Raw genomic sequence first — 26773 nt, forward strand, 5'->3', positions numbered from 1 at the left:
CTAGATATTATATAGATCTTAGTACATATAAATTCATTCCAAACAAGCCGTTACATTTACTCTAGCCTACAGATTATTAGGGGTATTCATAAATATATGGTCCGAATTACCTGCTTCGAAACCAGCTGACCCGCACAAAAAAATTGGGTCAAAATCTGTTTTGTGTATTTTTGGCAGGTCTTCGATCAGGTAATAATGAAGAAAACCGGGTTGGGTGATGGGCCTCATAGAAACAACTGTTGGGTACCCGGATACCCGATTATTTATTTTTTCTTTATAATCTTATTACCAGTTACATAATCATATTTGGGGAATTGCTTCAAAGACTCAAAACCCTACTCATTCTTTCTGGCAGTTCTGAGACCATAGTCTGAATGGACCACTGTAGTCTGTCGTCGCAAAATCCTCCATCAAACCACCACCATTCTTTCTACTCTCGTCCTTTATTGTCCTTCGCCATTGCATCATGTGCACCTGATACCATGTGTTTGGTTTTATTTGGGAATACAAATTTTTCTTCAATTTGATACCTAGACGTATTGGTATGAGTTATACCCATCTTTCCCCTTGAGTTTCTGAATCCCATACTTTATGGATTTGAGGTATTGGTTTTAAATCTATCAATTTATTAAACAAACACTAGTTATGGATTTTGCTCATTCTAAACCCATACCTCGTACCAAAATAATATGAGTGAAACGCCCTTTAATATTTGCCCCAAAAACTCCTACTTTTATTATTGATCTTTGTGATGGTAGTTAACTCATATTTTATGCTTAATAGTAATATGGAGTAGTAATTTCCTGGAAACTACAAAGTAATATAAATGCAATTTTTTCTTTAAATAAGTAAAGTGAGCAGGGTGCCTTGTAACCCGACTTCGGAAAAAAACGAGTACCCGTCCTTTTAAGGTCGGGTAATGGACCGTCTTTTCTAATACCCGCATATTCGGATACCCGAAAATCCAAAATGAATCACGTTTTATAGATTATAAAAGTCAAATTAAAAGAGTCGATTCTGGATTAAAGGAGTAGTTATTGGATATGACTTAGGAGGGGTAGCTTAGTGAAGGATAAGACACGACACGTTATATAACTATTTAAGTTTCTTTCTCGAAGCAATGAATTTTATGGGCCTCTTTTTTTTTAAGGGTATTTTTAATCATTTTTATGGGCCTCTTAAATGGTTGCTAAATAGTAGTAAAAGATGATGAAATTGAGAATTGACCAGTATTTAATAAAATGATGGAGTAGTACTAGTAATTTGTAGGGATGGCGAGTTGGTTGCGGTGGAAGTTGAATAAGATTTATATTGAATGAATTACTTATCAAACACCATGCATTCTATTTAGTACATGAACTGATAATTAATCTGTACAGCTGTACTTAACCACTTGTTAGTTGAATATTTCAGAATTTAATCTTTGCTTTAACATAATGATAAGACTAAAGTCAATGGATTATGAGCTTGGAATCTAGTGGAAGATACTTGGGATACGTTACAACAACAACAACAATTAAGCCTTATTTCCAAGGTGATTGGGGTCGGCTAACATGAATCGTCAGAGGAGATGACATCGTCAAGAGTGATAAAAGTTTTTTTTTTTTTTGAAAACAAGGTTTACACCAAAAAGTGTTTAGAAAAGGTTTTCAGCAAAAGATTTTAATACCAACACAATTGAGAAAAACAAATAAATGCAATAATCAGACCCCTTCCTCCACATAGATATTACCCCTCCACCCACTTCTATCCAACGTCATGCTCTCCTCAATTTCAGTAACCTTGATTGAATTTTTTTTTTACATCTTATCAAGAGTATTAATTTTGCAAAATAAATGCAGATAATGACCTTAATTGAAATTTTAAAGTATGAATAAATAATTACTTCTGTTTTTTTTTTTTTTATCTTTTTCACTGGTAATCTTGAAGTATTCTTACTTAAAGAGAATATTTTCAATTTTTTTTCAATTCATAAGAAAAAATATAGTCATGTGCAATGTTGTTAAAATCGAGATTCTAGTTTGAATAGAAAACAACCTTTAAAATCGAATCGTAAAATCGAATCGTAGAATCGTAAGATTCTACAAACATGTAAAATCAAGATATTGCACTCAATCTTCATTGAATATGCTAAAATCATAAGTTAGAAGACCTAAAAATTGGAAAAAAATAGTTGTTTACCCACTATATTGGCAATAACTAACAATATATATCTCTTATTTTCTTTGTTAGCATGATTTAAACTTGCGAGGTTTTCGCTAGTCAACAGAAATGTATAGAATCGTCTAGAATTGGGAATCGAATCGTCTACAATATTTTGAATCGTAAAATCGTAAGATTTTAAGATTTGAATCGCGATTTTAATAACTTTGGTCATGTGGGGTCTTGTTTGATTCGTGTCAGTTAGTACATTGTTAATATATAATGGTAGATATTTAAGTTCAAAGAGGTGCATTGGGAGACGCTCACAGGAAAGTGAGAATGATAAAAAAAAAAAATAGAGAGAGTATTTGTTTGTTTATGTTTATGAACAAGCTTATTTTTCTAAGCTAAAAGATAATAGCTTAATAGCATTTTTTTTCCAAATAAGCTAAATGATATTGTTTAATAGTAGAATTTTTCCTAATAGCTTGAAAGATTATTCAAGCCTCTTGGAGAGATTTTGAGTTACTAGATGATTTTTAAAAATAAAAATATGTCACTAGGTCATTTGATTACTTTAGAATTGTGTCAGGACCTTTTTAAATAAAATGTAAAGAACCTCTTTATATGAAATTAGGTATGCAAAATCATTTTGTTTTGTGAATTTACCATTATAATTTGATTATATAGGCTTGTATGTAAATTATTTTTTTTGAGCAAATAGACCCTTCACGAGTTTAACTAGAACAATTTCTCGAATTTGTTAATATTGATGTTTTTTACAACACAAAGTTGGGCTTCAAGATCAACTGAATTAATATTACCTCTGTTTTTTTTCATCTACATTGTTTGACTTTCAGGCTTGCATTTGCCAATGCTTAATTTAACCGATTAATATCCTTAATCATTATTAAGTAAAATGCTTAAAAAAATGATATATAAACTATATAAATACATGGTTAAATAGTTAAAAGTATGGTTTGAAAAGAAATGGAGAATGTGCTAGGCTACTAGCTCTTTGAAGTGCATGCAAACCAAACGAAACAATTCGTGAGTTACTTAAATTAACTTGGTCAAAATTCGACTTGTGTGAGCTCAACTCGAGTTGTTTGTAAGTAGAACTGAGCTACTCAAAACTCTAACTTTGAAAATTGCAAGAAATTTGAGAACACTACTACTGAAAGCAAATTGCTTAAATCCAACATATCGTCTAGCATAGCGATTTTATTGAGATGGAATAACTTGTGAGTTACTTGAGATTAACAACCTGGTCAAAACATGACTTAAGTGAAATTAATTCGATCATAAATATGTTTGACTTCAACTCGAGCCTAATATGAGATGTTAGCGACTCGAGCTACATCGAACTCGAACTTGACTCTCATCATTGACTCGACCTGGCAATCGGACCAATCGGATCGGATTCGGACCGGACCAATTCAGATCGGACCGTTTTCGGATCAAGTTACATTCGGACTGGGATCGGACCGGATCGGACCGTTTCGGATTGGGTCATCGTTCGGATTATTATTTCGGATCGGAATCGGACCGGACCAATTCAGATCGGACCGGATCAGATCGTTTCGGATTGGGTCATCGTTCGGACTATTATTTCGGATCGAAATCGGACTATGGTGGAATGAATGGAATACTTATGCCAATGATATTTTTTTTATTTAAAAAAAGGGTAAGTTTCGGGTATTTCGGATTAAAGCCTAATCGAAACCAATAATTTCGGACTGGTTTACCTTCGGGTCGGATCAGTGTTAGATCGGGTCGGATCGATTTCGGATCGGGTAAGATTATATCGGATCATTCGGATTTCGGATGAGTTTCGGATCAAGATTATTTCGGATCGGGATTCGGACCGGATCGGGACCGTTTCGGATTCGGATCAAGGTTCGGACCGTCTCGTTCGGACCCAGATCGGACCACGGATCGGATATTTCGGATCGGATTTTCGAAACAGGACCAACTTTGCCAGGTCTATCATTGACACCCTTACATTGATGAATAACACATCAAATGTTTTAGTCTTTATCCCCTAATAATATTACTAAACACTAATGAACTCTATTTGAACCTTGAGTATATAATTGACCACCAATAAAACACCATCTATATATGACCATTTTATCTCTGTTACTCCATAACTCTCTTCCCTCTTCTTTAGTCATTAACACATTTCCATGACATTAAATGGATCAAATATATAAGAGTTAATTAGTGTGTAGTAACGAAATCAAGGGTTATGATAGGAAAAAGCTGATAGTTTTTGGTCATTAATAAGGGCATATGTTTAACTTCAGAGACATTAAAGGGTATATAGCAAATTTTGAAAAGTTGGAGGATATATCGAGAAAAAAAAATTGTTCTTTTCTCCTCATTTGAAGCTCTACAAAAGAGCAACGAGCAAAATAATAACATGTGTTACACGATAAACTTGAATATATAAAATAAAATGCACTTTAAATGAGATAAGAATTTGACTTATATAGGTCTGAATGATCCGCATTTATGAATTGAAAGGTTCGAATGATCAACTCAACAATCCATTGTTAGAATCAATAGGTCTTCAAATCAATCATAGCAAGATAAAATTTACATGACGATTAAAGTGATGACATAACCGATATATGAAGTTCATTATTCGTGATAACCTCGGGTGTACCATGTGCATGGCACACCTAAGCTACTCCCTCCGTCCCAAATTATTTGCTACATTTGCTTTATCACAAAGATCAAGGAGGGAGTGGGGACCATTGCCATAACAAGAATTAACAAAAAAAACAAATAGGTAAATTGTGGGACCTATGTGTTGTATATGAATATATTTACAAAAATCAAGGAGGGAGTGATGGCAAATTTGTAAATAAAGTGTGGGACCTATGTACTATATATGAAAATAGTTGCAAATGTAGGAAATAAATTGGGACACACCTAAATGGCAAAATGTAGCAAATAAATTGGGACGGAAGGAGTATTTTTTTTGCTCATTTGCTCATTTGAAACTTTCCACATAGTACACCCAAGCTAATTGTTTGCTTATTTGCTCATTTGCTTATTTAAAACTTTCTTTTTTTTAATACATTATACTCTGGATGATTTGAAATGAGTAATAAGAAGAAAAAAATGTGCATTAGGTATACCTTTTTCATGGTATTCCTGGATATGCGATAAATTCTTTGCGGATATACGTGCTTGTCTGCTTGTAGTGTTCGCCAAAAGACTACATGGTTGAATAATTCAATCTCGAATCTTCTCCACGTATTCCTGTTTGGAAAGAGATAGACTTTGACTTCTGCCAAGTTGCACTTAAAGAATCTATGCTAAGATTGAATTGGTGATCAGTTCAAACCAAAAAAAATCTATTATCTATGCTAATAAATAGCAAGTACATATTTCTTCTCGTCTTTATTACACCAATACTATTTCTTTGGGTTATATTGGTTGAGTTACTAATTTAAATATTAATATCTCTAATTAGTAACAAGTAAAAATTATAAAATGTTGATATTTGGATAATACACCTTCAAAAGAACTTAACAATTTCTTACATGTTTATGTTTTTCTTAAAAGTATAAATCACAAGAGATAGTCAAAGTCATGTATGTGAATAGCTATGTCAAAAGTCAAAATGGGTAAACTAATAAAAAACATAGGAGTATATTTAGCATATCCATTTGACTAATGGTTTGATAAGAAACTAGGAATTACTTCATTTTTTCTGATTGTATAATTTGTTTTTTATATTTCTCAACTCACAACTTTGATAATTAATAACTTAATTTTTAATTAGTAGATATTATTTTTCTATATAACAATAATCTCAAAACTTTATTTTTGATTTGTCTCATATTAGTTTAAACAGTTTCATTTTTGAACAGTTTCACTATTGTTATGTTAGTTTTCTAACGCCCATTTGACCGAAAATTAATAAGCATCATCTAACTTTTTTTCTCCTACCATTTTTTTGTTTAGAAAAATCCTACTAATACCTTTTACATCTAGCTTATTAAATAAAATTTCATGACCACAAAACCTATATCCTTTACTATATAAAAAAAACCTATATACTTAAACTACATGTGTTAATAAGTGTTCAATTTTTTTTTTGAAGTTAGAAAATATAAAAATTGATATTATAAAATTATATATTAAGATGGATCCATCATCTCATTATTACCTACTAATATTTATTTGTTCATATTAGTCTAAAAATTACATGAAATAGTGCAAAGGTCAAATTACAACCACTAAACGAAACAGAGCAAATATCAAGTTGCTTTAATTATCTACTCCCTTTCTTTAATCCACTTTTCCTCTTCAGATTGTTTCATTCTATTAATATGTGACATGAACCTCTCCTTACTTTTGTTCTTGACTTACACACAAAAAATATATCTTCCAGTCAAAAGTGACCAAAAGACTATGAAGTAAACATTTAGGGATAAAGGGATTATTAATCCATACTTGCTCAAGAAATGAGAGAAAAGAATGTGTTATGAGATTAGGGCATTAGACAAATAGGTACCCCCTTATGTTTACCATACAGATCTCTGCTAAATGCTACTACATATATGCTCCATAATTTTATTTTATTTTATCAAGGTTGGCTTAATGGTTATAAAATCATCTTTTTATCCTCCGTAATAAGGGTTTTGCCATTAACATCTGCTTCATGCTATCCATTACTCCACCTCTGGAACTCGTTTAGACAACTTGTTTCCCATACTTGTTCCACTAACATAGTTCTATAGGAACAGTTCCATTATTCAAAGGAACGGTTTCATGGTTCCAATTCAAGAACTTTGTTCTTCTCTTGGAGTTCCATTTCCGAAACTTCACTTATTATCTTTATAAAGTACCATTATTAATTAATGAACCTTGCATGCATAAAACTTATAAACTTTGTTAGTTATTACTTTAGTTTATCATCATCAAAACTCATAATAGCTCAACAATGAAGTCTTTGAAAAATTAGACGAAAACTATTAGTGGAGCATATATAGGTCTTGTATAAGACTATCAACTCTATAAGTACAGTTGTATACTTTGGAGACTTGGAGCTCAACTTTTATCCATTTGCCAAACTTATGAGAAATCTATTGGTCTGATTTTCAAGCCATTGCCTATCGTGTGAAGAAATTGTTCTTTAACTTTAATACTCCCTCCGTCTCATAATAGAGTGCTTGTTTTTTTTTTACACGGTCTCCAAGACGTAATTTTGACCTTTAATATTTTCAATTCCGTATTAATAAAAAATATATATAAAAAGTTGATATTATGAAACTACACATTGAGACGAATCTAACAATATCCCACATGAATATGTTTTTTTTATATATACAAATGAGAATATTCGGTCAAAGATTTTAAAGTTTGACCCACCAAAAATGAAGTAGGCATTATATTATAGGACGAAGGGAGTAGTAGAAGATTCCAGGCTATTAATTAAGAAGATATCGCGATCATTTTACATTATAAACGTTTTTGGCGCCGTGGGCCTATGGTAGTATGGTACGGTAAATACGGTATAACTATGATATGGTTGGCAGGATTTGGAAGATAAATTCAATGCAATGTCTCAATTGTATATTTTATGTTGGTCAGGGGCCAGGGGGTATATCTTCTTCATTAGCTACAACAAACAAGACTATACAAGTTCATTTCAATAAACAAGACTATATAAGTTCATTTCAATAAACAAGACTATATGAATTAATTTTAAGATGCATAACATTTTTGTTTAAGATGAAAGATCTGACTTTCGGTTAGTGGTTATACGTTTTCGAAAGTTGGAGATAAAGGTAAAGGAAAGCCCCTCTTAAAGTGTCCCTAATGAAGTTTGAACTCCCCTACCTCGAGATTGGAGGATATAATTCTTATTATTAGGCTACGCTTAGTTTGGTATGACATATAACATGTTGAGATAACTATTCAAAATACTCAAAATGACCAAGTCATTGAATTTCTCAAGTTTTTGAATACTATACAACATAATTATTTGACCTAGGTTGATGACCATATACTGACATTTTATAGCGGGACGACATACATTTACTTCACATAAGTAATTGCAACACATACCTCATTGGAAAATTTCATGTCAATTGCCACGTAACCATATTTGGTATCAAAATACTTTATTTTTTCTTAAAACGTTTTGACTTTCATACTTGTCATCTTGCCAATACACGACTTTAATCATTAATATATATCTTTAATTATATATTTGTGAAAATTATAAAATGTTGCAATCTTGTAATTATATATTAAGATTAATCCAACAACACCTTATATGTCAAAAATTGTGTTTTATATTATTCACAAAAATCTAGTGAAAGTAAATATTACTTCCATTTTCAATACATGCACCATTTCTATATGACACACAAATCAAGGGTGATGAAACCGATGGTTGTGATTGCATTTTAAACCCATGTGATTATGTTCAAGGAGGAAATATATTGTGGAACATCAAAAAGATAAAATGACGCATGTATTGTGAAACATCCAAAATAAGAAAATGGTGCATGTATTGTGAAACGTGTGCCACTTTGATCCAAAAGATTGAGCATCTTGTGTGTACCAACGCACACATATTGTATAACAACGGCTTATCTAGTTTCGGTAGAAGTCCTCAAATTCTTTCTCTTGCACTTACTAAGAAATAAGTCGTCTTGGTAAGGATCCGTTTTTCTCTTGTGCGCTTTTGGTCGGTACAAGAAATTCGAAATAATCGCACAAACGAAAAAATAGCCGATACATTCGCGTAATCGCTTGTCACTGGATTAATCTTTTGATTCGAAAGACTTGAATGTGCTTGAGTGGCATAAAGCTCCAGACCTATCGGAGGAAAAAAAACAACTAGTGCATCAAGCTGCTTGAAAAAAGAAAGCCTCACTTCAAATATACTAGGTTGTACAATAGTGAAAACATCAAAAATAGAATGGAGAAAGTATAATGTTAGGTGTCTTACAGTACACATGCTATCATATTTACTACTTCTCATAAATGCTTATGCACACCACGTGCATATATGAAATATTCTTATTTTTTTTTGGTATAAAAAGCAACCAACTTATATTACGAAATTGAAAATAGTTTTACAATCCGATAATAAAGCATCCATACAATAATTAGGTGGATGGAGAAAAATCCTAATTACAATGTTTCTATTACGACCATAGCGGCTATTCTTAGCTAACATATCCGCAACCTTGTTTTGTTTTCTGCCACAATGCTAAAGCTTTGCTCCCGACATGTTCCTCCACAGCTTTACACACTCAAAAATCACACTAGCTCATATATTTGTCATAATTACCCTCAGGGTTACAAAGAATTTACACTGTATTAGTACAATCCGAGAAAATGATAGCATGATCTTAATTATCCATGGACGCTATAAGAAAACCCTCATGAATGTGCCATAATTCCGAAGAAAGGATGTCAAAAGTGAAACTACATCTTCCAAATTCCAGCACCCACTCCACCTGGTTATTTCTCACCACCCCTCCTACCCCCATATAGTCACCAAGGTACTCACAAATGAAGCGTCGACGTGGATAAGAAAATCAGAATTAGCTCTATTAGGTCTTGGGTCCAGGGTACGTAAATATATAATAATCTATTTACTTAGATTTCAACTCTTATAATTGATTGATTTCTTGGTCTAGTACTTTAGAGTAAGTATGTTTACATATCGTTATGGACACTATTTATCCATAACTGGTCAAAACCCCCATCTTCCTCTCCCATCTCCTTCTCCTCCTTGGGTCTTTTTTCTCTCTTTTCTGGATCCTTTTTCTCTATTTCTCTTGCTGATATATGTCACTTTTTAATGAAATAGCTAATTTTGTTAAACCTATTTTACTGAATTTAGTTTTAATAAAACTTTAGAGTAACGTAATATAACAACCACTTGATATGATAAGATGCAGCCAAGATATGATATAGTAATCAATTAAAGATATGATATATTAGTCCCTCAATTTTTTATTATTATTTGCTACATTGTGTTTTGCACAAAATTTTAAGCAATGTCACTTTCAAACTTTTTTTGAGGGTATTTTTGACCCGTTTAATATAAATAAGGAGAAAAGGTGAAAAAGAGCATTTTTTGGTGGAAAAAGTGATTAACAAAAAAATTTATTACTTTTTGGTGGGCCAAATACTCCAAATAAAGAAAGTTGTAGCAATTCAAAAGAAACAAGTATTTAAGGAACATGTACAAATTCAAAAAACGGAGGGAGTATTTGCGAGGCCGAGGAAAGAGAGGCGGTAAAACGCTAATTATTAATAGACACGCTACCTACTAACAACAATGATTCACTTTTTTTTTTTTTTAAAAAGATACCTTTACGTAAAAAAAAAACTAACTTTTTGATTAAATAAAAATATAAAAGACAACCTTTCATCAAAAAAATAAACATGTGATATCTGTCAAAAAGTAAAAAGTTACATCCATTTGTGTGTATCACTGAAATTTCCCCCCAAATAAATAATGACCCGTATTTATGCGTTTGAAACACTTGTTATAATTAAATCAACTGCTATTTATGTATGTAAATATGCTGAAATGACAATATTGTTTTAATTACGGTCTGTTCTGTTCAACTTATTTTGTCTTATCTTATCTTATAAATCTTATCTGATTTTATCTTTATTTTATTTTTTTCTGAAATGAGTGAAGATAAGTTAACATAACATCTTATCTTATTTTATCTAATCTTATTTGATCTTATAAGATCTTATATAAGTTAAAATAAGTTGAACATATAGGACCCTTAGCAAACACGCTATCCGTTTCAACAATATAAGACATTGCACTTTACGAAAATTTGCTTTCACCACAAATACTCTTATAATATAACAAATAAAAACTATAATAACTTCTTATTTTATTTTTCTATCAACATGAATCGAGAGTAATTAACCGTCAAAATTCGACCTCGAATATTATACGTGACTTATATTTTGAAACAACGGGACTAACAATAAGCGTTTTATCACTTTCGTAAAGGTAAAAATTTCACCCTGTATTCTGTAACGCTGATAAATGAAGTACTAGTTCTGTGTCCTCTCTCTCTCTCGTCCTATACGCAAATATTCCGCCTTCTCTCTCTCTTTTTCCTGTCACTTTCTCGTGCTTTGTCCACTTGCCACCAAAAAAAAAACTCCCTTATATACATACAAACTTCTTCCTCCTCTTTTCCTTCTCCATCCTCGTTTCCTTTCTCTGGACTAAAAACCACCAGATTTATTTCGCACTTTCTGGAATTACTCCTCCGAAATAGAGAGAAAAAAAACCTCGAAACTTTCAACAATGGCGGAAACTAAGAAATACATCTACGAGATCGAACCTGCGAAGCCAGAACAAGGCGAAATTCCTTCTATCGGACCTGCTTATCGCAGTATCTTCGCTAAAGATGGATTTCCTCAAACACCTGCAGGAATGGAGACATGCTGGGATATCTTTCGGTTATTCTCTCTCCTCCATTTCTTTTTCGTTTGAGTTTCTTCATTTTTTTTTTCATTATTTTGATTGAAGTTCGTCAATTTTGACTTTCGTTTTTGTATTGACTGAGTCGTTAAGAATTTGCGAAGTTGATCGATTTTTCGCTTACGATTGATTGAGATTTGTGTTGTTCTTTTTGTTTTTCCGAATTCAGTGACGATTTTTTTTGTTCTGAATCATTTATCATGAAATTTGTATAGTTATCAAATTAGAACTGAATTTGCGTGAGCTTTAATTTCGAATCTGTGTGTTTCTATTATTAATCAGTAGTTTTGTCTCAGTCATATTCAATTGGATGAATTCTTACTTTCTCTTTCTTTTTTCTGTATTTCTTCGTCTGGAAATTGTAATTGTTTTTCGGATCAAATTTTTAATTTTATTTTTGGTGAAATAGATTTTCATTTTGATACTCTTGATTTTGGTTGACTTATAATATAATAGTAAGAGAATTTGCCATTGTGACAACTCTTTGGAGGTTTAGGCTTGGTGTACAATATGCATTTAATTTCGAACTATGTACGGATGTACCTAAGACGAACAAAGAGTAAATCCATCTTGCAGTGTTGGCAATTTTTGCAGCTTTAATTTTAATTAATGGTTTATCATCCTTGCAGTTGAAAACGTCGTCTATATAACAGTACTTCCTGTGTAATGTTTTGAGTTCTATTTAAGATACTACTAGGCAGGTACTTGACCGGATATAGCATTCATTTACACATCATTATACAAATTCTTAGGTGTTCTCGGATACAAGAGTTAGGTGGACTTTTTTTAAAGAAGAATTTGTTTGAGCAAGCGAGTAGCCAAAATAGCTTTGAGTACACCTAGCTTTAGGTGTACATGGGAAAATGGAACTTACGTGTCGATTCTGCTAACGAAAGTTTAAAATATGTTCTATGTAAAAAAAGCAACCAAGAAATCTGTTTTATTGAAGTAATTTCCACGTTTCTGATGCAGCATGACTGTGGAGAAATATCCTAATAATCCGATGCTTGGTCATCGTGAGATTGTGGATGGGAAGGTACACTAATTTTGTTTTCCAATGAAGTCTATGTGACATGAAAAGTAGGGTATATGCAGTTCTTAGAATTGAATTCACGTGTTTGATCTATCTTTGCAGCCTGGAGAATATGTGTGGACAACTTATAAGGAGGTATACGACGTGGTCATAAAATTGGGGAATTCTATACGTCATTGTGGTGTTGGAGAGGTAAGCTGTCCCTTGCACAATTTTTTGTTGACATTATGTATGCTTTGGTAGATTTCATGTGCTGAGGAGCTTGTGATTTAATATATCTACATGATATAAAGTTATAACTCCCCTGTTAATGGTTTCATCTGGATTTTTGAAAGAATTGTTTTATCCAATATTACTCAGTTTCAATTGATAGTTTCAGATAATGATTTGCGTTCAAGTCAGACTTGGCTATGTTATAAACATTTTTGTGTGGTTTGGTCCGAAAAGAAATGTCTAGCATTCATATGTAGGAGTGTCGAGGAGCCTAACATGAGTACTTGAGGTAACATGAAGAGTCTACTAGTGTAGCTTTTATCTTCTCAATGTCGCTAACTTGTACCTTTGATAGACTTGTGGTCTTCTGTCCCAAATTTCATACAGTGGTGCCCTCATAATTTCTGTCACCTAAAACTTGCTCTCTTTATTCACCGAAGTTACCAATCTGCTTGTTCATCATATTGTGTTTAACCCTGCGCATGGCAAATGTCCTTTTGCATTTCTTTTACAATTATTATAATGTATATATTAACATATTGCTTTCAGGGAGGACGTTGTGGTATCTATGGAGCAAATTGTGCTGAGTGGATCATGAGCATGGAGGTACATAATTCTTCTTCTATCCATTCCCTTCCTATACAACATGCTTTTATGTGGTTTGACGGCCATCTATCTTACTCTTTATATCTGTTGGATGTTGGTTCTGATGCATTATGAGATCTCAAGGGAAAATAGTCCTTCTCGTGGACTGTGCTTATATTTGATTTGCACACTTACATCTGCTGTAGGGAATCAGATGATGGCAGAAACAGCGCTTTGTATGCAATGCTAATTGTTTATGTTTACATCAATCTTATTAATATTAGAGCATTTTTATAGGCCTGCAATGCCCATGGACTCTATTGTGTTCCTTTGTATGACACTTTAGGTAAGCTTTCATTCTATGAAGATTTACTCCAATGTTAGTTAATATAAACCTTAAAAGGGTTATATGCCATACTATATCATTGTTCTTTTGAACTTTCCTTTAACATGATCTTGTTGTCATCCGTGTTTTCATCTCTCTTGTTTTATCTGTTTTCTGTAGGTGCTGGTGCTGTGGAATTTATCATTTCCCATGCAGAAGTTTCAATTGCATTCGTAGAAGAAAAAAAGATTCCTGAGGTATATTAGTGGCCTTTGGCTATGTGAGCTGTAAACTTAACTATTGGAGAATTTGTTATTTCACATTGTACAAGTAATTCCTTGAAGGCTTTCTCATGATGATAGGATTTATTGCTACATACTTTGAAATGTTTTCTCCCCCCTGAGAAGTCTTGTAACGAGTTACCATTTTTCTGTTCTTCACTTTCAGCTGCTTAAAGCTTTGCAAAACACATCGAAATACTTGAAAAGTAAGTTACGTCTGTTTTATATAGTGTTAAGCTTTCTATGTTATTTTTATGGAGTTTTTATATGCGACTTTTATGCAGCTGTGGTTAGTTTTGGGAAGATCACACATGAGCAGAAAGAAGCTGTTGAAAAACTTGGCATGATGATGTATGGTTGGGATGACTTTTTGCAATTGGTAGGTGGGCATATTTTGATGCTGGAGAATGTTTTAATCTTTTGTCCACGGACTACTTGACTTGCATAATAATTATGGAGGGAGTATATGGATCTTTATATACCACCTCAAGTAATTATGTGGTTCTATGCAATTTTTTTTATTAAACACCATTACCTTTGAAAATTCTTATGACTTTTATGTCTATTATTATTATTGTTATTGTTTTCTTTTGCTTTTGCATATTGGGTCTGCTTATAGTTTGATACTATTCTGCAGTTGTGTTTCATCTTTTTCAATGGCTTGTGAAGGTGACTTACTTAATCTTACCTGTCTACTTGCAGGGAGGTGATAAACAATATGATCTAGCGAAGAAGGACAAGAGTGATATCTGCACCATTATGTATACGAGCGGAACAACTGGGGAACCAAAGGGTGTACTCATATCTAATGAAAATATTATTACTTTAATTGCCGGCGTAAATCGTTTCCTGGAAAGTTCGAAAGAAGAGGTGATTAATATAGATTCCTGAGTAAATTTTGTTGTCAATAAGATCTTGCATGTTTCGTTTATACTTACCTCAGACGTCTCTTTGTATTCTGTTTTGTAACAATTTGCAGTTGAGCATGCATGATGTGTATCTATCATACCTGCCTCTGGCTCATATCTTTGATCGGGTGATTGAGGAGTGCTTTATCTCTCATGGTGCACGTATAGGCTTTTGGAGAGGGGTAAGTCACTGCTTGCAATGATGTTTCTAGAGTAAATTTTGAAATGTACATGGCTTATGTTACAGAAATTTTAATGCATGGTGTTAAATTTTAGGATGTCAAGTTATTACTTGAGGATATTGGAGTGTTAAAGCCGACAGTTTTCTGTGCTGTTCCTCGTGTTTTGGACAGAATTTATTCAGGTACATAACTTGAAAAGAGAATTTTAATTGTTCTGTTATGTCTATTTACTTAAATTTCCTTTGCGGGGCCATAAGAAGAATTACAACGAGTTTAGTTATAATTGACAAGTTCCTGACTGCTTCACTTGCAGGTTTGCAAGAGAAACTTCGTGCAGGTGGTTTGCTGAAACGTACACTTTTTGGCTTTGCATACTCACGGTACTTACTATTTAAGTGAAATTATAATCATTGGAATTGCTTTAGTTATTATTTTTGTTCACTAGCCAATGCTAGGATGTTATAGATTTCATCTAATTATTAAGGATTAGCTGCTTTTTAGGCATTGAATCTGTATTTCTTTTTGCTATCAATTTGACTGTTGTCATACTTATGATGTTCAGCAAATTCAACAACATGAAGAAGGGTACCAAGCATTCAGACGCAGCTCCCATATTTGACAAAATTGTATTTAGCAAGGTATTCAATCTATTGCTTTGTTACTTTATATATATATTTCCTTTCTATTGAATTATTGTGTTTTGGAGTTTCTTCTTACTTGAATCTTTTTGATTTGACACAGGTGAAGGAAGCGTTGGGGGGGAAAGTGAGACTAATACTATCTGGAGCTGCCCCTCTAGCTAGTCATGTAGAAACATTCTTACGTGTTGTAGCATGCTGTTATGTTTTACAAGGCTATGGTATGCTATTTTGAGTTTTTAGAAGAGCATCTACTACCTTATCGCTTTGTTCTTTTCTCCTAAAATTCACTTATTTGTACTTATAGAACTTACCTAAACTTATCAGAACTTGAAGAAAAAACTTATTTGAACTCATCATAAGTTATTCTAGTTGAACTTGGACAGCGTTTGTCTAAAATTAACGGGAATCAATTTGAACTTTTTGGAACTTATGAACATAATTTTTCTTAATATTATTAAATTATTATGATAAGAACATATATACGTTAGAGGTCAAACTCAGAGCAGAACTAACATGAAGACTCGTATCAAATAGTAGTTTGTTTTGGGCTTTTGCAGAATCAAATAGTAGTGATAGGTACTCACTTATCTTTCTTGTGCAGTTCTTTGGCATTTTTTGTAAACCTTTCTCATTGATCTTTAATCTTTTCTCCTCTGCTGGGGTGCTCATTATTTTCTTTTTCATTTAAGGTTGTGTTGTACTTGTATCATTCAAAATTGACCTTCTCTTCTTTTACTTTATGTGGTTCTTAAGTTTTGGGATGTGGGAAATGTGGAGAGCAAATTCTCCATCTACAGCATTATGACTGTAGTTATGCCTAAATCTATAAACATGTACTTTGACCTGTTATGCTGCAGTGACCAAATATTCTACTAGGTAATATATTCTCATTTTAAGACGTGAGCATGACTATTCTTATGTGTGGAATGGCAATGGTTTGATTCCATACCTTTCTTTTCCTTATATTTTGGGTGTGGGCTTGGGTATTTAGGTTCTTGCTGCCAGTACAGGACATAGTATATATTTAAGGTGTGTTCTTTTAACTTAACAGAATAAAATTTCAGTTTACTTCAACACAAATAGTTCTTGCCTACTTTATTCCGGTTCATAACGTCTGAAACTTCACAATTTTGCACATACAATTATTATGATTTTTATTGAAATTGTTTGCTGATAAATAATCATATGAAGACACCTTTTTAATTCAAGATTTAGTAGCATTAGTAGTCAGTTAGTCACTTGGCTAGAAATATATAGGATTCTTACCACTAGGCTCTCTAGTGTGTAACTGTTTAGTGTTATTCTCATATTCTGTGCTTTGTAGGCAGTCTTCTCATTTTGTTGACTTATATTATCTGAACCTTAATAAAATTTGCAGGTTTGACCGAAACCTGTGCGGGATCATTTGTTTCACTGCCCAACGAGGTTCAGATGATTGGGACAGTTGGCCCTCCAGTAGCAAATATAGATGTACGCCTTGAGTCGGTCCCTGAAATGGGATACGACGCTCATGCTAGCACACCGCGTGGAGAAATCTGTATCAAGGGAAAAACCCTCTTCAAGGGATATCACAAACGAGAAGACCTCACTAAGGAAGTCATGACTGATGGATGGTTCCACACAGGTTCTTGAACAGACTTATTTTTGGTTATGGTTTGCAAACTTTTCTATTTTAGCTTGCTGATGTAAATGCATCTGATCTACCAGGTGATGTTGGAGAGTGGCAGCCAGATGGAAGTATGAAAATCATTGACCGTAAAAAGAACATATTTAAGCTTTCACAAGGCGAGTATGTTGCAGTTGAGAACTTGGAGAATATCTTTGGCCTTTGCTCTGCCGTTGATTCGGTATGTAAATAGTAATTTTTGTTTCGATATGTACACTCTCTGCTGAAAAATATTCCTTGGTCTTATCGGAAAAAAACTATGCAAGTATATCACACGGTGATGTTAAGTTTAGATATCGTATTCAAAATATTGTTTCGTTTCATCAGTAAACTGACAATTCTTTCTCGTTTTCAGATTTGGATTTATGGGAATAGTTTCCAATCGTTCCTTGTTGCCGTTGCTAATCCCAATCAGGGTGCACTTGAGCGTTGGGCTCAAGCAAACGAGATAGACGGGGATTTCAAGACTCTGTGTGAAAACCCCAAAGCAAAAGAATACATACTCGGAGAGCTCGCAAAGATTGGAAAGGAGAAGAAGGTGATTATTGTCAGCCAGCTTATACCCCCTTCGTTCTGATCGCTAATTCGCTATGTATGTGAACATTTTGCAATTTTCTGACTTGGATTTTGTTGTCCGCAGCTTAAAGGCTTTGAGCTTATCAGATCCATTCATCTGGATCCCATGCCCTTTGATATTGAAAGGGACCTTCTTACCCCAACCTATAAAAAGAAGAGGCCACAAATGCTCAAGTACTATCAGGTAAAATTCACCTGCCTCATTGAAAGGATTGCAAATATTATGGTCACCAATAAAACCCCCATCCACTTCCCACTTTCCTCCCAAAAATGTGGTGATTGTTGATCAAATGGAAAATGAGGTCCACTGAATAATGTAGTACTCCCTCCGTCCCAAAATATAGTTTCCATTTCCTTTTTTTTCATGGTAATTTATGCAAGTAGAATCTAAGAGGGATAGTAAAGTTTTTTCTTTATTTAAATAAATATTGTATGGGAAAATATGATTTTAGGAGAGAGAATGGAGAATAATTGGTGAAAGAGCATTAATTGTAACATTTTGGTTGAATAAACAAAGGAAAAAACAAAATTCAAGAAGCAAATAAATGATAGGATATGGTTTTTCTAGACAAATTACGTAAAAATGTAGAACTAAATATGGAAATGGGAAATGGGAACTATATTTTGGGACACCCAAAATAAAAATGGGAATTATATTTTGGGACGGAGGAAGTAACTAAGGCTATGTTTAGTTCACCTGAAATTTTCTGATCTGAACTTATCTGATCTGATCTGAACTTATTTTTTCTGATCTGATCTGATCTGAACTTATTTTTTCTGATTACACGATCTTATTTTTTAGATTTTTCTCAATATATAAGAAAAAATATAGTCATGTAGGGTCTTGTTTGATTCGTCTCAGTGAGTACTTTATTAATATTCAATTATTATAATTTTTACTAATATATAATGAAAGATATAATGATTTTTAAATATAAGCATGATCTGAACTGATCTGATCTGAACTTATTTTTTCTGATCTGATCTGATCTGATTAGATCTGAAATAAGCAAAAATAAGGTGAACTGAACATAGCCTAAGTGCAAAAGTTGTACTTTTCAGTGTCCTACTTTTTTACCTTCCCACCAATATGGAAAAAATGGAATCTCAAAAGATAAGACTGATAGAAATTATTAAGTGCGAATGAAAAAGTTGATTTCTGTTGGTCTGGTGTTGGCTTGAACCCATGGCAATTAATTACTTGATTTCTATTGATTTTAAGTGTGTGTTCTTCTATACTCCTACGTGACCGAATTATCTAAATTTATTAGAACTTATTGTAGTTGTGAGTTGTGAATGGAACTTATTGAAACTCAACTTAACTAATCTGAACTAAGTTGACCAAGCACACCCTTATTGATGCTGATATGTGTAACGAGTAAAGCAATACATAATTTTATGTACAATTACATTTAATGGGGATGCCTCTCTGCCTTAGATTTCCCGTTGTTGTAGTTAGTAGTTACATAGCTCTTCATGAATCAAAAGAACTCTTTTAGATCGGATTAGATTGCTTAAGTTCTTAAATTTGTCCTTTTTAGCTTTTTAAAAAAAAAAAAAAATAACATTGTTGGCATAAAGTTTCCTGCCGTCATCTCAAACTAGGTGACCTTGCACCATACATTCATACTTCCTCCGTTTAGAAATAGTGTTGCTTAAGTTCTTAAATTTGTCGTTTTAGCTTTTTTTTTATAAAAAAACAGAAATTTCTTTGTTTGCATAAAGTTTCCTTACATCATCTCAAACTAGGGGTCTGCTCTCTTCAGCATAAAATAGCTAATTGAATTGAACTGAAATAAATAGTGATATGCGAGAGCAAAAGTATTGTCCTGAGCTGAATTGAATTGAATTGAATTGAACTGAATTGAATTGAATTGAACTGAAAATAAACTGGGGAGAACAGGCCCATCATACATTTATACTTCCTTCGTTTGGAAATACTTGCACCATCTATATAGTGTTTACTATTCATATTTTGCACTTTGATTGTCTTTGGTAATTTATATTTTAGGAAAAATATAGTCATCTGAGATCTTGTTAGATTCGTTTTAATGTGTATTGTTTTAGTATTAACTTTTTACAATTTTTACTTATTGATAATTAGAGATTAATGTTTAAAATAATACATTGCAAATGTGAAAACATAAAATGATGCAACTATTTTTAAACGAAAAATATTCATTAACGCATGAAGTACATTTTAACATAGTGACCTAACTTTAATGCCCTGTGAATTGTTGCAGAGTATTATTGATGACATGTACAAGGCTACAAAGTAATCCACACACTCGAAGATCAGCAATTTTGTTAACTTTCAGTTCAACTCACTTTGTGCTATTTGATTGCGTCCTCTTACCCATTGTACAGACGTTTATGTGTTCATCTGCAGATAAAATTTACAGGTTTTTTCAATTATATTATAGTGGAAATTTAATTTTACCGTTTGTTTTTTTTTTTTTTGTTTTTCCATGTAAGACAACACATCTATTTTATAAATAAGATGAAATTGGTCAATTGCATACATTATATAAGATGTCTATCCACTGATTTTTTGTCATGCGTGGGCATTGATTTGAATGTTGGACAAAGCATGATTATTGCGGCCTAAAATTCGCTAGTACGTGATCCATTTAAGATTATATATTTATATCTCAATAACATTCTGACTTATACGTTATTTATACACCTTCATATCTCACTTTAACCGTAAGATTTTACTAATATATAAAAACAAAATTGATATTATAAAATATTATTGATATTGTTTTACTGAATATTTTAATTTTTTATAGTTTCTATAAATACTTTATCCGATACATTAATTGTCAAATTATTATATTGACAAGCGTAAAAATCAATGTATTGAGAAACAAAAGTAGTGCTTTAGGAAAATGTTAATCAGATGATGTTGTTGAGAAACTAACCGCATCAAGTGTTATACACCCAATCTAAAGAAAATAATTTTTAGGGTACAACCCCCTACTATGAGGATTCATAAGCTTTCAATCACCAAGGGATTTATTAGCTTGAAAGAAGACATGTTTTGAATCGGGAAATAAGCCAGGGGAAAAATATCTATATTAATTAATATATAAAAAATGGGTTTTTAAGCAAGGAAGGATTCCAAGTAGTGTTTTCTCTTATAGTGTTTCATGCCACGTAATTCGCATACACCATCAAACAAAGTGATACTTGATGTTATCATTCAAAATAAGATATTAATAAATAAAATATATAATTACTCGGAATATAGCCCAAGCTTAAAAAGTAAGAGATGGAAGGAAGTAATGGCGGTCGAGCAAGGATGCAGAAAAATTACCCTCAATTTGGGGAGTGGTGGGGACTGGGGAAGACCCCCTCTTCCATCAGCCGCTGCATTCACCAATCTTCAGTCTCGTTATTATTTCGCGATTACCCTCTTTAATTAATGGTCATAAATACAGGTAACAAGAATGAATGTTATATGCAATATATTACTAAAAGAAGTCCCTTATGTTTTTATTAAAGCTTATTAAAGCTCCTGCACCTCCAAGTGTAAAATTTTTCTATATTAAATCATTACAATTTATCCACACCTTGGTGATGTTGAGTGGTAATGAAACTCTGCGAAGAGAAACATGTTTGAAGGTGAAGTTGCAATATCATAGACACTGACATAATAAGCTTCCGTTTTAAATTACATTTCAAATTCGTTTCCACTAGAACACTTTAATACTACCTATCAACAAAAGCTGTTGATGTAATTACCTCTTAAGTCCAATCCAAGCATCTCCTAAGTCGCTTTGCAACTAAAGAGGAAACTGAGAGATACTCACTTTTTGCTGCGGATGAAAATTGAGAATTGTACTATTCCGACTCGGAAACTGCAATATCTGTGCTCAAAGGTGGAACGAGAGGTGGTGATATGTGCTGCAAAGTAAGCAGCTCCTCTCTGCTGTATTTTATCCTTTGATCTGTTTCAAAATGACAGATGAAGGATCAGACAAGAAAAAAGACTACAGCTATAAGTTGCAAACTAAATATCATGCGTACCTAAAACATCCACCTTAAACAAGAGGGTTGATACAGATGATTTTCCGTCTCTTTGTTTCAGTTTCGAAGCCTTTGAGTCCTTCTGTAATGAGGCTGCACTTTGGTGGGAATTACTTTGGTCTACTGCAGATGGAGAGAGAAGGTCATGTCGCACTTTTACACCAGAGTGCTTCTTACAAAACATTGACAGTGAATCCATGGTTAGAAGCCAACAATCTCTTAGATCAAGCAATTTTAGTGTTATAGGTGGGTTGAATGACTCGAGGGCACCATTAGTCAGCAAAGTCCCTTGAACAAAAAGATTCACCAGGTTTTTTACTTGTGAAAGATGTTCCAGGCACTTATCTGTTATGATGGTGCTGTTAAGTGATAAATGGCTTAGCTCCTCAAGACACGGTAGTACATTGATAGCTTCATCAGTCACTCGGGTCTTTTCCAGATGTAAAATTTCCAAGTGCTTCAGGTCCTGCAATGCAGTTAGGGAGAGTGCATCATCCTCATCACTGATCTGACGGATATAACCTGACAAATAGTGAGCCAATTCAGGTTTTCACACAGCATAATATAGTACAAAATTATCAAGCTGAGTTTCAAAATACCTTTAATGTTTGTATTGCTCAAGTCAAGTGCCGTAAGGGAATGCATTGTACTAATGTAAGCTATGGCAAAATCATCAACTGATGTGTGAGACAATGACAGAACTTCAAGTTTAGGGACATGTCCAGCCAAAGTTTCCAATCCCACATTGCTGATTTTTGTGTTATTAAGATTTAAGTGCCTCAAATTTGCACCTATACAGGAAATTGCTTCTACATCGTCATCTTGTACAGCAGTAAAGCTAAGATCCAAATGTTCCAATGCTTTCATATGATACAGAAAACCAAAGTAACTGAGCGAGCTGTTTGATAGGTTCAAGAAAGACAGACAGCTTGCTTCAATACTTGAAAAGGTTTTCTCGGCTTCCAAAAATGAAGACCCGTGGACAATCAGCTTTCTCAGAGTTGCTCGTTCACTTCTATCTTCCATAACAGAATGGATGGTGCAATCACTCATGTTCAAGCATTCAATAGACTGCAGATTTGGTAACTTTGTGATGCTGGTCCAAGCTAAGTTCAAGAAATTCAACTTGGGGAAGTTCTTAAAAGCTGCAGCCCCTACATTCGATATATTACTCCCCCATACATCAAGATACTCAAGGTTTGTTAATACCTATAATGCAGAGAAAAGATAATTTAATCATGACTAAAGTGTTAGACATCAAAATCCCAAGCAAAATTGCAAATATGAGTAAATTTATTATTTGATAATATTGCATTAGATTCTTAGTCACAGTTACATTCTGAATCTGATCAACAATCAGCCTAAAATTTGGGATCATAAACTGTCATCACCTAGATGATTATGATGCGCACCAGAAAGTAAAGGTTACTTATACACATCTGCAAACGTGAAGCAATGGTAAATGACTTCCCAACGCGTGGAGTATGTATATACAGAACGAAAATAAGCTTGGAGAATTTCCATGTAAAAGCATCACCAGGAAAAGGAATAAAATCATACCTGGAGGGAATTTAAAGCCTGATCAGAAACAGGTAACCCTCCCAAGTCCAATGTAGATAGGTTCTTTAGTGCAGAAAGAAGCCCAACACCATCAGCAGTTACTCCTGTTTGTGAGAGGTGAAGTTTCTCTAGTCGCGAAACGGATAAAAGATGCTTGATACCAGCATCAGTGATTTTCATACATCTTGAAAGGTCAAGATCCTTTAAGCTAGTCATCCCTGAAAAGAGAGAAAAGAGTCCTAGTTGAGCAGCATTTCCATCAGCCAGGAATTCAAGACAGCATTTGCCTAGCAGAATATAAAGGACATTTTCTTTTTCTTACGATATAGAAACTATTATCATGCAGAAATTCAAGCACTGTAAATTTCTTTTCTTTTCTTCGAAAACGTGTGTTAACATCAATCAGCCAATATCAAGGCACTCAATCCATCCAATACTGCAAAGAACTAGATTCTCCCTAAACATACATCAGGTAAACTATGCGCATTCACATTAGCCTTTACAGGAACTGGAAAATTATCTCCAATGACCTAAACTTTGAGTCAACTACTACAATTGACATGAAATTGCACTATGAGAAAAACTGAAAAAGTAACACAAAGCTGTCCAGTTTCTACACACGACGCAACAGCAACAAATTTCTTTTTGTACACTCAGCAATAGCTGTTTTGGCAGAAATCTCATGCTGCAAATGATGATTGTGGCGTTGGGGGTAGCAAAGAGAACTTTTGTGTTGCTGAGCTTAAATATCGAGGCAACTATGTGTTAATTCTGTCATAGTATCAAGTTCAAGTCAATGGTCGTAGACGATTCAAAGTTCAGGTTAGTACAAGTTAATTTCGCTTTAGATAACCAGGATATGACAATTGGTCATGTGACCTCCAAGGCTCCAATTTCAGGGGGACTTAGGGGAGGCGGTGTTTGGTTGGTGCAGTGCATAGCATTCAAGTTTCAGTTGAATACAAAATGTCAATACCAGTTCTGCAATTGTACAAGAAAGCAAAACTAAAGCTAAGAAGAAAATGAAAACCTGCAAGTGGCCAAAGCGCAGGATTATTTATCCTATTGCAGTCTGCCACATTGAGGTAGCGCAAATAGGAAAATGCTCCCAAGTATGCCATCCACTCTGCATCCACCGAGTTCTCCCCGCTTAAATCGACCTCCTCTACACTAAATTTGAACACTCTACACAAAATTCCACATAAAAAGAAGATAATCAAACACTAAAAGAATCACAAATGTGAACCACCACGAAAGCAGCATTTCAACAGATGAGATAAAACTAGTCATCCAATATCACTATTGTTCAAGATTTGATTCAGTAAGTCTAGCATATAGAATGAGAAAACATCAAAGTTACACATACTCTTTCACTATCACGTATTAACTTCAATACCGTCCAATTTAGTAATCAGTCCAGCAACAAAATGTCGAAGCATCAACATTCAATATAACACATTATCTTTGATACTGTCCAAGTTAGTAACTAGACCAGCAACGAACAGTGAAAACATCAACGTACCACACTCTTTCAATACAACAAACTTTATATTTTAATTTTTTTTGTTTTGAGGCGATAAATCGAAGTATTTAGTAATCAGTCCAACAACAAAATGTGGAAACATCAGTGCTCAACATAATTAATTCAGCAACAAGGATCGCAATTTTTCAATATAACCAAACCTCGTCTAATGAATGTGGAAACATCAAAGTTCCACATACTCTTAAACTATTCAAATGAGAATTTAAGTTCATATAAACATTAAACAGCATAAAGAAAACTCTAAAACAATGAATTCAGGCAACAAAATCAGCAAAGAGAAGCTTAATCACCGGAAAATCTGCCAATAACACAAGTTCAAGTAAAAATCAAGGCCTAGAATCATCAATCACCAAAATCAGGAAAAAATTAAGCAAAAAATCAGCATCAATTCGTCGATCGACAGAAATTTAAGCATGACTCAAACTCAATCACACAAATTGATTTCAATCAATGGAATCCGCAAAACATAAAGGTAAAATCAAACACTGAATTGTATAATCATCGATTATCATTATTTGATATATAAAAAAAGAGAGGAAATGAAGGACGAACTCGAGCAAGGAAGGGAAGAGAAGGCGGCGAAGCAAAAGGCGGTGGAGAAGAGCGGAGGCGAGAGGAGAAGGAAGGCGTTGAAGAGATCGGCGTTGCATCCGCCATTTTTCGACGGCTTCTCTGCTCTCACACGCTGCTTCTATGCACTTTCTCACCAGTTTGCTGTCAACTTCTCCATTTTCCATCTTTCTCTCTCCTAATTTCTCCTCTCTCTCTCACACACACAGAATCTGATTTCTCTTTGCAAAGGAGCTTGTGTAGCAGTCCTATCTAGGCACTCCTCCTTCTTCTTTTGGATTTATTTTCGATACAATTAAGTATAGTTTGGTTTAATTTAGTTAATTTTGGTCTAGTTAAGTTTTGTTCATTTTAGTTAGTTTCTCTCATAATTATCATTCAGTTCAGTTCAAAAAAAAAAAACAAGTCATCTGTTGCGCAATTTCTAAATGTAAACTACATATATCATTTGGTTGGGTGTAAAACATTTTTAGTGTAAAACGATTTTCATGAAAAATAATTTACAATGGTAATCACAATTCCAAAATTAGTTTTTCGTTATTTGGTTCCATGTAAGAAAAATGATGAAAAGAAAGGAAAATGAAAGTGAAAGTAAGGAGGTGGTGAGAGGAGTGTACAAGACAGATAGGGAAAAGGAAGGAAAAAAGTTTTCCTTCCATTTTGAAGGGAAAATGGTTTTACACTCCTTTGCAAATCAGATAATGTAAGATTGGGAATAGAGGAAAACAAATTTTTAGAAAAATATTTACGTCCTACCAAACGGAGCCTAAAACATTTCCATTTTACTAAAAGCAACTCTCAAAACACTCATTATCATATTCTCTAAAAAAAAACTTCTCTCAAAAAAAAAAAATATTCTCCTCCTCGTTCCCATAGTTAGAGAAACATAAATTATAAACAATCTTATTGACAAGTTTGAATTTAATACTCAATGAACGATTATTTTTACTTCTTATTAAGGTTAGTGAAATTTGTGCATTTCCTAATTGAGGTTAGTGAGAGATCTTTTAG

At 33.5% G+C, this 26773-nt stretch overlaps 2 protein-coding genes across 4 annotated transcripts; one reads left to right on the plus strand and one right to left on the minus strand.

The window, feature by feature from the left end:
* The first annotated feature begins 11277 nt into the window (after positions 1–11277).
* On the plus strand, positions 11278–20494 carry LOC104892156 (long chain acyl-CoA synthetase 4). The gene is made up of 19 exons (XM_010677995.4): positions 11278–11625; positions 12620–12683; positions 12783–12872; positions 13443–13499; positions 13776–13824; positions 13984–14060; positions 14251–14290; positions 14369–14463; positions 14787–14954; positions 15064–15174; positions 15269–15356; positions 15488–15554; positions 15737–15812; positions 15916–16033; positions 17194–17439; positions 17523–17662; positions 17837–18019; positions 18122–18241; positions 20301–20494. The coding sequence occupies exons 1-19, from the start codon at positions 11471–11473 to the stop codon at positions 20334–20336; spliced, it is 1980 nt and encodes a 659-aa protein (XP_010676297.2). The 5' UTR covers positions 11278–11470; the 3' UTR covers positions 20337–20494.
* LOC104892158 (uncharacterized) lies at positions 20301–25982 on the minus strand. Of its 3 annotated transcripts, none has more exons than XR_007274663.2 (8): positions 25745–25982; positions 24680–24834; positions 23650–23867; positions 22689–23298; positions 22090–22611; positions 21873–22010; positions 21377–21429; positions 20301–20440 (listed from the first exon to the last, which is right to left on the minus strand). XR_007274663.2 is itself a non-coding variant. In XM_010677996.4 (6 exons), exons 1-6 carry the CDS (start codon positions 25927–25929, stop codon positions 21904–21906), a joined length of 1797 nt encoding a protein of 598 aa, XP_010676298.2. In that variant the 5' UTR covers positions 25930–25982; the 3' UTR covers positions 21529–21903. The 3 variants fall into 3 exon arrangements, 1 of the variants encoding a protein (XP_010676298.2); XR_007274661.2 differs by having other exon boundaries at positions 21377–21464; positions 21835–22010; XM_010677996.4 differs by lacking the exons at positions 20301–20440; positions 21377–21429 and having other exon boundaries at positions 21529–22010.
* Between the last annotated feature and the right edge of the window lie 791 nt (positions 25983–26773).

This window comes from Beta vulgaris, chromosome 5 (genome assembly GCF_026745355.1).
Source record: "Beta vulgaris subsp. vulgaris cultivar EL10 chromosome 5, EL10.2, whole genome shotgun sequence".
In the NCBI taxonomy this organism is placed as follows: domain Eukaryota; kingdom Viridiplantae; phylum Streptophyta; class Magnoliopsida; order Caryophyllales; family Amaranthaceae; genus Beta; species Beta vulgaris.